The following is a 13,931-nucleotide window of genomic DNA, read 5'->3' on the forward strand; positions in this document are numbered from 1 at the left end:
GGGCGGGAGCGCTGAGGAGAACCCTGGAGAGGAGTCTCGTGAGCCACAGCCGGACATTGACACAGTTGCCAGATTGTTCCATTATGGGATCTTGGTTATCACATTAGCTGTTGGCTTTATCTGCCAGCCTAGGACGTGTGCCCTTTCCACTAGCACAGCCCTAATGACTGCGTTCACAGTTCTCTGGTGGAGCTCCTTCCAGCACCACCATGCTGCCTTTCCTATCTGACTTGTTTATAAAAATTAAATCCGAGTTCACAGACTCTTTCCTCCCAGACCACTGTGGACTTTGTGGGCCTGTCTTACAGTCTGCAGAATGCCCTGCCAGCCCTAGAGAAAGTTTGAGTTCCAGTTCATGATGAACCCTGGAAACAATATCAGTTAGCCTCACAAGCTGCCCAGTATGTCTGGTATCTACTACCTCAAGGTGAATGAAAGATAAATTTTTTTTAATCTGCCTCCTCAAGAAGCTGGTCACTTGGAGACCTGGCTTTTTAACATTTATTTACATCCTACTGATAATTCTTCCTCTAAAAATTTTTTTTCAGTATATATTATTGCTAATCTAATAATTCAGCAAAAAATGCCCAATACTGAGTTTTGGCCTGGCTGGGAGACGTTTCTCATTGTTATAGTCAGCGCTCTTATTTTGTTGTTGCTACTTTTGTTTCTGGTTTTTCTGTTTGCTGGTTCTTGGCCAGCTCTATTCTGACTGTAGTAGAACTAGGCTGAGAAGGTAGGACTCCTCCCCACCTCCCAGACACACACATTATATCTGTGGAAAGAGTGGAAATCTATGGTTGACTCAGTGACACTGGCAGCTGTTTTACTGTCTCTGGGTTAATCGATTTCCTCAAAATTCATAGCTGTAACTTTTTAATATTTGAGAGTGAAAAGATGTATAGCATACCTAGTTCTCAGACCCAGTGCCACAGACTAGAAAAAGATTTGTCCAGTAGTCCCCCCGCCATCCACAAGAAACATTTCCCAAGACCCCCAGTGGATGCCTGAAGCTGCAGCTAGCACTGAACCCACATACACCATGTTCTGTCCTGTACATACAAACTCTTTCACATAAATGAGGCCCTATGGCTTCTCCTTGGTGTGTCCGGATTGCCAGATCACTCCTTCAGTTTTGGGGCCATTACTGAGTGAAATAAGGGCTGCCTAAACAATCTACCTGACATCCAAGACAGCTACTAAGTGAGCGATGTGTTTAGGTGTGGAGACGCTGGACAAAGGGATCGTTCACGTTCGAGGCCGACAGCAGGATGGCCTGAGCTTTCGTCCCACTCCTCAGAACATCATCACGCAGTTTAAAACTTACGAATTGTTTATTTCTGGACTTTTCCATTTCACATTTTTGGACTGTGGATGACTGTGGGTAACAAACTGTGACAAGCAAAACTGCAGATAAGGGGGAGGACTACTGTATTGTTTAACCCTTTGATTAGTACGAACGTTCATGTATGTCCTCGTGACCATCCAGAGTATGATTGATTTATTTTAAAAATGTGTAAGGCAACATTAAAAAAAGGCAAATGTATGTACTTCTTGTTTCCATAAATTGGTTATCAAACAAACACGATTTTAAGTTAATAAAACTATAACTGGAACTAATTTCAGTTTCTGAAAAAAACTCCCAGGAGTCAGCGAGCATGAAAAAAACTCTCTACTCAAAGGGTTAAAGTGAGGCTCGCTAGTCCTGGAAGAGTGAGAGAGAACCGCTGTAAGCAGCTACACGTGCTAGACATCATCTTGCATCCACTCTACCCCGTCTGGTTTATGGTGCCATTTGTTTTTATAGTCTTCGGGGTGACTTGTATTTTCATCATCTCTCATAAGCCAAACCACAAGGATGTTCCCATTCTGTGCCTTTGGGTTAATGGTTGTAGTTTTTTGTTTGTTTGTTTTGTTTTGTTTTTTGGTCAGACTTATATAGCATAGAGGTTTAGGGCATGGGCTGTTGAGCGGCTGGCCTGAGTTTTAATTCTGCGTCTGTGTGCCAGTTCTCTGATGTAGGGTCGGTTACCTGCCTCTCTCTACCCCAGTTTCCTCATCCAGAAAATGGGACCATAATAGTGGCTGCCTCCTAGTGGTTGTGAAAAAACTTGAGGGTTTTATATATTCAGAGTTTAACACACAGTAAGTGTTCAATGATTGGTATTATTTACAAGAAACAGAAACTCATTCAAATGAGTACAAGGAAAAAGAGGTTTATTGAAAGATGCCCGAGAGCACAGCCCTCCCTGCTCTCTTGGGCCTGGTTTCCCACTCTCCTACCAGGAGGTCTTCCCCAGCTGCGGGTCGTGGCTTGGGCTCACCACACTGCTGGCTCTGGCCCCAGCCCTGCCTGAACTTTGTGATCAAGTCCTGATGATCACCTAACTCAGTAACCTAGTGATCCCTAAACCTGGGCATGTACTGGCATCTCCTGGGGAGTTGTAAGATACCCAAGATTCCTGAGACCAGGTCCCCTTACCTAGTGATTCTGAGTCAGCCTGTTATGAGTCTGATCTAGAAATCCATAGTCAGAAAGCTCCCAGGTGACCTTTGAAAGCCCACGGGTCTCAGTCTCTTAGCATTTCAATTCCACATTCCTGGGAGAGGTGTCCACCACGCCTTGATCTGTTAGTTTGGGGATGAGGACAGAGACCCGCGATGCTTAGGGATTGTGTGTGTGAGGAGGCAACGATAGGCACGTCCATGACAACTCTGTGAATTACTCTGAAGGAGTTGTATAGGTAGTAAGCTTGTCCTTTTTTCTAAAATGGTAAAATATATTGCTTGACAAAAGCTTGCCCTGTGTGCTTTGAGGGGGCATAAAAGAAGCCACTTTTTGAGCTGGCTCTTTTGTCACCTCCATGGAAGTCTTCAGTTTGGGTTGTCATTCTCTATCAGAGTTTCAACTGGCCAGCGTTCTTATTCTTATTTACTCTTTCTGGGCAGTGTCCATCAGGTGCTGGCAGGGAGTGAAGGGGTCATACTGATGCCTGTTTGGGCACACAGCTGGACCCTGAGGCCTTCTACTGTTGGGAGGGTGGGTGTTTGTCATGAGAACGTCATTACCTCTTATGGTGTGTGGTGTTTTTTTTTGGGGGGGGGGGAGGGGCTCAAGAGTAGGTAGGAAAGAGTGGCTGGAGCCTAGGTTGGACTTGGGGAGGAAGATAGTCCTTTTCTAGCTCTGCCATGACTCAATACTTTATTTTTCACCATTCATTGACGATTACTGTCTGTCTAATAAGAACACGAATATTTATCGAGCACTTACCCTGTGCCAGACACTGTTCCAGCACTTGACACACATTGTGACTGAATTAGTCCTCATCAGTCCACACCCTAGCGTGATGTGGGAGATGCTATTACCCATCCCATTTACAAGCGAGGAAACTGGGCCGGCAGGATGACGACTTGTCAGGCTCCTACCAGGCAGGCTCCAGAGCCCATCCTCTTGGCTGTGTCGTAGCAACAGCTCTTTGAGACACAGGTGCTCAGGACAGAAATCAGGCACGGGTTACGTGAAGTCAAATTGACTCTCCCTTTTATTGGATCTTTTCAGGAAACAAAAGAAGAGAAGTCTTCCTACAACTGTCCCCTCTGTGAGAAGATTTGCACTACACAGCATCAGTTAACTATGCACATTCGACAGGTTTGCTGCTTTGATATTTTTGTTTTAAGTCATTCTTCATTGAGAGGACAAGGTGATTTGACCTCCATGTATGAATTGTGGCTGTGTTTAATTTGGATTTTTACTATTTTAATTATTTTGAGAGGTGGTTATGAAATAATTTTTGTGGGTCCATGTCACTGTGACAAAGCCCCAGGTCAACACAGACTATTCCTTTTCAGAATTTAGCAAATACCGAGTTAACTGACCACATATAATGGGAGACTTTGCTCGTACCTGACTTGTCAGTATAAACCAAATCCCTTTGAATAAATATATAAAGTTAAGTACAGTGAGATTGTAGGTATAGACCCCTGCTCTTTATATTGTTATAACCATATATCATGCTGCAGAGAATTGACTTGATTTGGGATCTCTTTCTCCTTTTCTCCTTTTTTGTTTTTCCTTTTTTTTTTTTTTTTTAGTGAGAGAGAGGGGGACAGACAGGGACAGACTGACAGGAAGGGAGAGAGATGAGAAGCATCAACCCATAGTTGTAGTTAGTACCTTAGTTGTTCATTGACTGCTTTCTCATATGTGCCTTGACGGGGAGACTCCAGCCAAGCCAGTGACCCCGTGCTCAAGCAGGCGACCTTAGGGTTTTGAACCTGCGTCCTCAGTGTTCCAGGCTGACACTCTGTCCACTGTGCCACCACCTGGTCAGGCTTAGCTTTTCTCCTTTGTGGGATTTTTCCTTCTCCTTGCCTGCTGTTGACTGGTTCATGACAAATATTGATGCATCTAGAGCAGGGGTCCCCAAACTTTTTACACAGGGGGCCAGTTCACTCTCCCTCAGACTGTTGGAGGGCCACCACATACAGTGCTTCTCTCACTGACCACCAATGAAAGAGGTGCCCCTTCCGGAAGTGTGGCAGGGGCCGGATAAATGGCCTCAGGGGGCCACATGCAGCCTGCAGGCCGTAGTTTGGGGATGCCTGATCTAGAGCAATGAAGGAGTGACATTATTAAAATTGTAACATGGTACTGAATAATGGCATAATTTAGCAGCTTGGGTTTAGATGGAAATGTTCCTCCGTAGCGTGTTTCAGAGGCCAGAACTCTACACTGTGCAGATTTCAGTTCTCTTTTCCTGACAGCAAGATGCGTCATCAGCCTTAAATGGACATTGACTTAATGTGAGGACCATATTTCACACGTTTACTTCATAGTTGGCAGTCTTCCTGTTTGTGTTAATATATGTGGTCAGTTAATCTGTGTGTGTCTCCTAGAAAGACCTTCAAAGATTCCCGCTTTCTCTGAGCCTTGCAGAAGTATTTCTCAAAACTTCAACATGGGCCTAGAAGATTGTGCAGAATATTTATTTGCCTGTGTTCTGGGTAGATTTTGACATTTGGGAAGATACTTAAAATGAAACAACAACAACAAAAATAGCTGATAAGCTATACTGGTTTTACTGGACAGCTCTGAATTGACGTTACCAAGTGTTGACCCATCTTAAGTGACCACTGGGGTGATTGCTTTCTGCAGCACAACACGGACACTGGAGGGGCAGACCATTCGTGCAGCATCTGCGGGAAGTCGCTGAGCTCAGCCAGCTCCCTGGACCGCCACATGCTGGTACACTCTGGCGAGAGGCCTTACAAGTGCACTGTGTGTGGCCAGTCTTTTACCACCAATGGGAACATGCACAGGTGGGTGAGGGTCACCTTGGCCTGGTGACTGGCAGCTGGAGGTTGTAAAAAAGTAATGTGGCTTTGGAGCCACCATGAGAGAGAAGACTTGTCTAAAAGCATTGAGTTCAGAATCCTGTTCTCTGTGTGGAAAAGCCAGCGATGGCTTTGATTGCCTGTGCAACTCTCCAGAGTATGAGAGATATCTCATTGTGGGAACTCAGTGCCTGGGCCGGGTCTTTGTTCCTTTGGAGATCAGAATGAAGCAGAGTCCTTTGCCAGTTGCAGTTTCTTTGTGTGGGTACCAGATGCACAGGAACCCTCAAGGACCAGCCCAGTAACCCTTGCCTTTTTAAAACTAGTTACATGTGCCTAGTAGGTTCCCTGCAGGTGGTTTTCTTATGAAAAATTTCTGGGACCTTTGAATATATGGTTAAGTTGGCTGGTCCTAGAGCGTCAGAGTGAGAGGGTAAAATGAAGAATACTGTAGGAGTTTCGAGGCTCCCTCAGAGTGGGAGGGAGCTCATTGGTGAGCATGTTAAAATTCCATGGGATGAACTCATGCAAATACACTTCATAGAATGATTACATGTGTTTCCAGGGGTTGAAACAGAATTTTTAATGCTTTAAAAGAGAAAACATTTGGCCCTGGCCGGTTGGCTCAGTGGTAGAGTGTCAGCCTGGCGTGCAGGAGTCCCGGGTTCAATTCCCGGCCAGGGTACACAGGAGAAGCGCCCAGCTGCTTCTCTACCCCTCCCCCTCTCCTTCCTCTCTGTCTCTCTCTTCCCCTCCCGCGGCCAAGGCTCCATTGGAGCAAAGTTGGCCCAAGCACTGAGAATGGCTCTGTGGCCTCTGCCTCAGGTGCTAGAGTGGCTCTGGTCTCAACAGAGCGACGCCCCGGATGGGCAGAGCATCACCCCCTGGTGGGCATGCCGGGTGCATCCCGGTCTGGCGCATGCGGGAGTCTGTCTGACTGCCTCCCTGTTTCCAACTTCAGAAAAATACAAAAAATAAAAATAAAAAAGAGAAAACATTCTAGGAAAAATTTTTTAAAGGGACTCAAGATTTCACCTCAGAAAATCAGGCTATTACTATTTTTCTATATTTTCTTCTAGTTGTGCTGCTTTCTTTTTAAAAGTTGACTAATAATGCTTTTTTTCCCCCATATTTCAAAGGAAAGCTTTATATAATTATTGTTGATGTTTTATGATATAAGTGCTACTAGGGGATGGTCCAGTTTATGGTACCTGCATCATTTTGTGAACCACTAATGTTGTACTTGGGATGCACAAGTAGAATGGTAAAGTTCTGAGTTTTGAAATTACTACCTGATTTTTAAAATTTCAGCTCTGCCACTTGTAACTTTCCCATCCTTAAGCAAGTTACTTAGTTTTTGCACATCAGTTACCTCCTTTTTTCATATACTTTTTAATATTCTCCATAGCATTGGACCGGGATGAGGGTTAGGAAATAATGTTCAGCACACAGTTCCTGGCACATAGTAAGTGCTCAGTACATGTTGTCTATTATGTGTTTGCACTTCTAAGTAATGCTGCAGTAATTTAAAGCCTATGAACTTCTCAGACTGAACTCTTAGAAGTTAAGAGTTGAGTGTGACTTTCTAAAAGGTGTCAATATTTTAAAGAATTTTACAAAGTGTTTTACTTTTTTCCCCCTCATTTAAATGTTTAGTTCTCTCTCTTTGCCCCTTATTTCCCTTTGGAGTGCTTTCGGATTTTGCCGTTTTTAAATATATTTTACATTTTAGCTTTTTACTTGTTCACCACTGTATCAGCCTATTGGTATCATTTTGTCATATCTTTGCCATTTTGTTCTGTTTTGCTGGTTCCTTTAATCTCCCCCATGCCCTCCCCAAAAGGTTCTCCCTTATACATTCACCCCTTAAAATTTGGTCTTAGAGGTATTGTTGCCTTGTCCCCTCCTGGGGCAGTTCCCTCCCCCCCCTCACTTTCTTCTGAGCCCCCTGCTCAGTGGAGCTCCCGAGGAGCCCTCGCTGACTTGGAGGGTGCTGGGGCGCAATCGTGAGGAGTACCCTCCTCCTGACAGTTTCAGCCCTGACTGCTTACTGCTTATGGTCCTCCATGACCCATCTCTGGTCTTAGGCCCAGTCACTTCTGGCTTGGAAAGTTCCCGTTTGAGACAGTATCTTTGATGGAATATAGTACATGTTAAATACACCTATAAAAGGCCTACTTACTGCCTTTTATGGTAATATCTCTGACAGTACATTTTAGAAATAATCATAACTAAAGCCACAATGTACTGTGTGTCTGGCACTGGGCTAAGCAATTTCTATTTATTTTATTTGTTTACATCTTTGTGAGATATGATTTATACGCCATACAATACATTTTACCCATGTAAAGTTTACAGTTCAATAATATATTCACAGAAGTATACAGCCACCACTATAATCAATTTTATGATATTGTTATCACCCCCAAAAGCAACCCATACCCATAAGCAGCCCATTCCCATTCCTTCCCACCCTCCAGCCCCAGGAAAACACTAATCTACTTCCTGTCTCTGGAGTATCATATTCTGGACGTTTCATGTAAGTAGAATTACATAATATGTGGTCTTTTGTGACTGGCTTCTTTCACTGAGCATAATGTTTTCAAGATCCCTCTGTGTTGTAACATATGTCAGTGCTTCATTCTTTTTTTTTTTTATTGTCAATTAATATCCCATTATATGGATACCACATTTTATGTGTCCCTTCGATTGGTGGACATATGAGCCATTTCCACTTTTTGGCTACTATGAATAATGCTGCTGTGCCCATTATTGAGCAGTGTTTTGTGGGGCACGTGTTTATTTCTCCTGAGTAAATGCTTAAGAGTGGAATTACTGAGTCATGTGGCAACTTGATGTTGATCCTTTTGAGGAGCTGCCCCACTGTTTTCCAAAGCAGCTGCACCATCATTTTCTATTCCCACAGACAGTGTACGAGGGTGCCAGTGTTCCCGCATCTTTGTTACTACCACTTGTTACTTACTGTCTGTCTCTCCTCTTTTCCATTATAGCCGTCCTACTAGGTGTGAAGTGGAATCTCATGAGTTTCATAATTTTCTTACATTTAAGTCTGTGGTTTGTTTCGGTTTAAGATTTGCATGTACTATAAGGAAGAGGTCCAAGTTTAGTCGTTTGCGCTATTTGTTGGAAAGATTTTTCTTTCCCCGTTGAATTGTCTTGCTACCCTTGTTGAAATTCAGTTGACCATCACTGTAAGGATTTATTTCTGTACTCTGTTTTGTTCTGTTGAGATACATGTCTTTTCTGAGGCTAACACTATATTGATTACTGTAGCTTTTTGGTAAGTTTTGAAATAAAAAAGTTTGCATCCTCTAAGTGAGGTCCTTTCCAAGATTGTTTCGGCTGTTCTGAGTTGCTTGCATTTCCAAATGAATTTTAGTATTAGCTTATCGTTTTGTTTGTTTTTTCCCAAAAAACCAGTGGGAATAATTATAGGGATTGCAAAATATGTAGATCAGTCTAGGGGCATTGCCATCATCATATTAAGTTTTTGATCATGGGATTTTTCCATTTATCTTACTGGATTAATGGAATAATCTTACTGGATTTCTTTTCACTGTGTTTTATAGTTTTCAGAGTGCAGGTTTTTATATTTTGTTAAATTTACTCCTTCCTAAGTGTTTCATTCTTTCTGGTGGTATTATAAGTGGAATTGTCAAAGTTCAGTTTTTGATTTTTCATGCTAGTGTATAAAAAATAACAATTCAAGCTTTATATTGATTTTGTTTCCCGCAACTTTGTTGACCTTGTTTACTCATTCTAATAGTGAGTTAGTTGGGCTTTTCTATATACAAGATTATGTCATCTGCAAATAGAGATAGTTTTCATCCTCTGAAACTAATCTGGATGCCTTTTATCTTTCTTGCCTGCTAGCCCTCACTACATCCTCCAGTGCAGTGTTCAATAGGAGTGAAGAGAATGGGCATCCTTGTTTTATTTCTAATCTTAGGGAGAGAGCATTCAGTCTTTTCCCATAAAATATGATGGTAGTTGTGGTTTTTCATAAATGCCTTTATCAATTTGAGGTTCCTTTCTATTCCTGGTTTGCTGAGTGTTTTATCATGAGAGTGTTGGGTTTCGTAAAATGTTTTTTCCACATTTACTGAGATGGTCAAGTTGCTTTTGTCTTTTAAAGTCTATTCTGTTTTGGATGTTAAACTTTATTCCTGGGGTAAGTCCTACTAGGTCACAATGTATAATCATTTTTATATATGGATGGATTTGATTTGCTAGTATTTTGTTAAAGATTTTTTTTGCCAGTGTTCATGAGAGATAATTGGTCTGTAGTGTTTTTTTGTTTGTTTTTTAGGGGGCTTTTTTTGTATCTTTCTGAAGTAAGAAGCAGGGAGGCAGAGAAATATACTCCCGCATGCGCCCACCAGGGGGCAGTGCTCTGCCCATCTGGGCCGTTGCTCTGTTGCAACCAGAAGCATTCTAGCACCTGAGATGGAGCCATCCTCAGCACCTGGGGCCAACTTTGCTCCAAGGGAGACTTGGCTGTGGGAGGGGAAGAGAGAGATAGAGAGAAAGGAGAGGGGAAAGGGTGGAGAAGCAGGTAGGCGCTTCTTCTGTGTGCTGTAGCCAGGAATTGAACCCAGGACTTCCACATGCTGGGTTGACGCTCCACCACTGAGCTAACTGGCCAGGGCCTATAGTGTTCCTTTCTTACGATGTCCTTATCTGGTTTTTGTATCAATGTAACAGACCTCATAGAGTTAGGATGTATTTCCTCCTCCTCTAGTTATTAAAAGATTTTGTGAAGAGTTAGTATTTATTATTCTTTTAATATTTGGTGGAATTCACCAGCAAAGCCATGTGAGCTTTTCTTTCTGAGAAGTTTCTAGATTACTAAATCAGTCTCTTTACTTATGGTAGGTCTGTCCACATTAGAATTCTGTTTCTGGGTCATTTTCAGTAGTTAATTTTGTTCCTTGGAATTTGGCCATTTGTATAAATTATCTAATTGGTAGGCCTACAGTTCATAGTATCTCCTCCATAATCTTTGTTGCTCTGTAAAGTCTGTAGTATTGAACCCTCTTTCATTTCTGATTTTAATAATTTGATTCATCTCTATTTTTTTACCTTAGTCAAACACCTGTCAACATGTTTAGTCTTTTCAAAGAAACAACTTTTGGTTTCATTGATTTTCCTCTTGCTTTCTGTTATTTATTTTACTGATTTTCTGCTCTAAATTATGTCCCTCCCTCTCTTTTAGGTTTAGTTTGCTCTTTTTCCAGTGTTTTCAGGTAGAGAAGATGAGGTTATTGGTTTGAGAACTTTTTTTAATATAAGCATTTACAGCTATAAATTTTCCTTTAACTGTTACTTCCATTGTGTCCCATTGGCTTGTATGTTATTTTATTTCTCACTTATCTCAAACTATGTTCTAATCTTCTCTGTGATTTGTTCTTTGACCCATTGGTTATATAAGAGTATGTTGTTCAATTTCCACATATATTTGTAACTTTCAAAATTTCTTTCTCTTATTATTTTAAATTTCATTCCATTGTCATTAGTGAACATACTTGGTATGGTTTCAATCCTTTTAAATTTACTATTGCTCATTTTATGGCCTCATATGTGGTTCATCCTGAAGACTGTCCCACATCTGTTCACAAAGGATGTGTGTTCTGGTGATGCTGGGTGGAGTGTTGTCTAGGCATGCTGCTATTAGTTCTGGCTGGTGTACACATTGTCAGTCTCCTATTTCTTTGTCGATATTCATTTATTTTTACTTGTTCTACCTCTAAGGTTTTTTATCCCATTTTGCAGGTGAGGAAATTTGCTTAGAATCAAAGGAACAGACAGTGCTAAGATTTGAGCTTAGGCTGTCAGGCAGAGAGGCCATGCTTTTAACTGCTATCTGAGAAATAATTGATGTAGTGTTTGTGTCACTTTGCATATTAGGAAACAGCCTTCTTCCCCAAAACAATTCCATGTTGTCATCAAGTATTATTTTCGATGTTAAACTCTTTCAGCCATCCTACTAGCATGGCACAGTGTATTTGGTGAGCACAGAATAGCTTTTTACTGAATTTTATTACAGTGTATTGTTTGGCTATGCATGGATAGTCTTAGAAATGATTTTGAATTTTTTATAGCACAACCCTTGATATTTTCCGAGATACATTTTTTATTTATGAACAGTGTGTTTTGGAGTTGTTGGGAAATTACTGTTTATAAGTGTTTTTTAAAGCAGGCCCAGGTAATGTTTGTTTGTGTAATTTGGGGTTTTGTACTAATTGTGAGTCATCTTGATTTGGACGAGAGAACTAATTGTTAGGGACCAAGTTCTAGTTCTGATTCTACAGAACTTTGCAGAATTCTCTTGATTTTTCTATATTTTAACAAAATGGCATAGTAAAGCCCCATTTAGAACTTGTGTTGTTGAAAGCACTCTGAAGGCCGGCAGAGTACTACAGAATGGTTTCGGGCAGGGGTGTTTCTGAGTTGGTATTGTAAGAGCTGGAGGCAGCCTTGTGGTAATCTGAGTGGTGTGCCATACCTCCCTGTGCCATCCTGGACAAGTTATTTGACCTCTCGGTGTCTCCGTTACTTCATGTGTACAAGGGAGTGATATCCATACTGACGTGGGAATATTGTGGGGATCCGTGAATTAATATATGCAAAGCACTAGGATGATATTTGCCAAAAGTACTTACAAATAAGTGCTCACTGATATTGTTGTCATATTTGCCACTAAGGGAAAATACACTAAATAAGCATTTGTACAGTGCCAGAGCGTAGGTTCAGAGATAGGTTTGTCTTTCTTATTGCTATATGAAATGTGTAATTTAAATAACAAAAGCTTACTTAGAATATTTGAGTTTATCACACTACATTTATTTTATGTTCTCTGCAGAAAATTGCAAAGAAGGATATTTAGTTTTTGGTAATCACAAGCATCACCATCTTCATTTGTTGGTGAAACTGTACTTTTGGGAGGGAACTACATAGGACGAAGATAGCACAGAATACAGTTAGGCAGTGGCTGTCAAAACTTCACTGACTTAAGAATCAGATTCCGGGCCGCCTCAAGCTATTTAAACCAGCACTCTGGCAGTCAAAAAAGATTTTAACAAACTAAAAATTGGTGAGGATAAAGACCAACATTGGCAAAAAAAAACAGGTGGAACGAAACAATCTCACGTTCAGTTGCTGAAACTTTGGAGACAACACCAAGCCTAGACTCAACCAACTCTACAAATAAAACACCCAAAAACAGATGATGAGAAGACAAAGAAGTGCAATCCAAATGAAACCACAAGAGACACCTTCAAGAGATGAACTGAGTGATATGGAAATAATCAAACTTCCAGATGCAGAGTTCAAAATAATGATTGTAAGGATGCTTAGGGATCTTAGAACAACAATGGATGGTCATTATGAACACCTAAATAAAGAAATAGCAAGTATAAAAAAGAATCAGTTGGAGATGACAAATACAATATCAGAAATAAAGACCGCAATGGAAGGAATTAAAAACAGGATAGATAGAGCAGAGGATCGAATCAGCAAGTTAGAGGACAACTGGAATGAAGGCATGAAAGCAGAGAAGAAAAGAGAAAAGAGACTCAAAAAGTCAGAGGAAACCCTAGAGAGCTCTGTGACAACATGAAGAGAAATAACATCCGCATCATAGGGGTTCCTGAAGAAGAAGAAAAAGAACAAGGGATAGAGACTTTGTTCAATCATATCATAGCTGAAAACTTCCCTAAATTAATGCAAGAGAAACTCTCACAAGTCCAAGAAGCACAGAGGACTCCATTAAAGAGAAACCCAAAGAAACCTACACCAAGACACATCATAATTAAAATACCAAAACTAAGCGGTAAAGAGAAAATATTAAAAGCTGAGAGAAAAAAAAGCTATCACCTACAAAGGAGCCCCTATAAGGATGACATTCGACTTCTCAACAGAAACACTTGAGGCCAGAAGGGAATGGCAAGAAATATTCAAAGTAATGCAGAACAAGAACCTACAACCAAGACTACTTTATCCAACAAGGCTATCGTTTAAAATCGAAGGAGAAATAAAAAGCTTCCCAGACAAAAAACAACTCAAGGAATTCATTACAACCAAACCAGTGCTGCAGGAAATGTTAACGGGCCTGTTGTAAATAGATCAAAGTGGGAAAAGAATATAGCAAAAAAGGAATACACCTTTAAAGAAGAAAATGGCAATAAACAACTACATATCAATAATAACCTTAAATGTAAATGGATTAAATGATCCAATCAAAAGACATAGGGTAGCTGCGTGGATAAGAAAACAGGACCCATACATATGTTGTCTACAAGAGACACACCTTAGAACAAAAGACACACATAAATTGAAGGTAAAAGGATGGAAAAAAACATTTCATGCAAACGGAAATGAGAAAAAAGCTGGGGTAGCAATACTTATATCAGAAACTGTACTTTTGGAGAAAAAATTATGAAAATGTGAAAACAGTTACAAAAATGTGCCAGAGAGAGTGAGCAGAGTTAGATTTATTTGTCCCGGTGGATCTGTTCCAGAATCCAAAACCCGAATGGTGAGCTGTGATCTCTCCTAAGCACATACCTGTGTTACAT

General features: G+C 41.0%; 1 protein-coding gene across 7 annotated transcripts in view; it reads left to right on the forward strand.

The window, feature by feature from the left end:
* RREB1 (ras responsive element binding protein 1) overlaps nucleotides 1-13,931 on the forward strand; it is a 144,902-nt gene that overhangs the window by 73,855 nt on the left and 57,116 nt on the right. For all 7 annotated transcript variants that reach the window (XM_066376982.1, XM_066376975.1, XM_066376981.1 and 4 more), the window contains 2 exons: nucleotides 3,560-3,649; nucleotides 5,156-5,319. In XM_066376982.1, coding sequence (XP_066233079.1) covers nucleotides 3,560-3,649; nucleotides 5,156-5,319 — 254 coding nt within the window. The remainder of the gene's footprint in view (nucleotides 1-3,559; nucleotides 3,650-5,155; nucleotides 5,320-13,931) is intronic.

Source organism: Saccopteryx leptura, chromosome 3 (genome assembly GCF_036850995.1).
Source record: "Saccopteryx leptura isolate mSacLep1 chromosome 3, mSacLep1_pri_phased_curated, whole genome shotgun sequence".
NCBI lineage: Eukaryota > Metazoa > Chordata > Mammalia > Chiroptera > Emballonuridae > Saccopteryx > Saccopteryx leptura.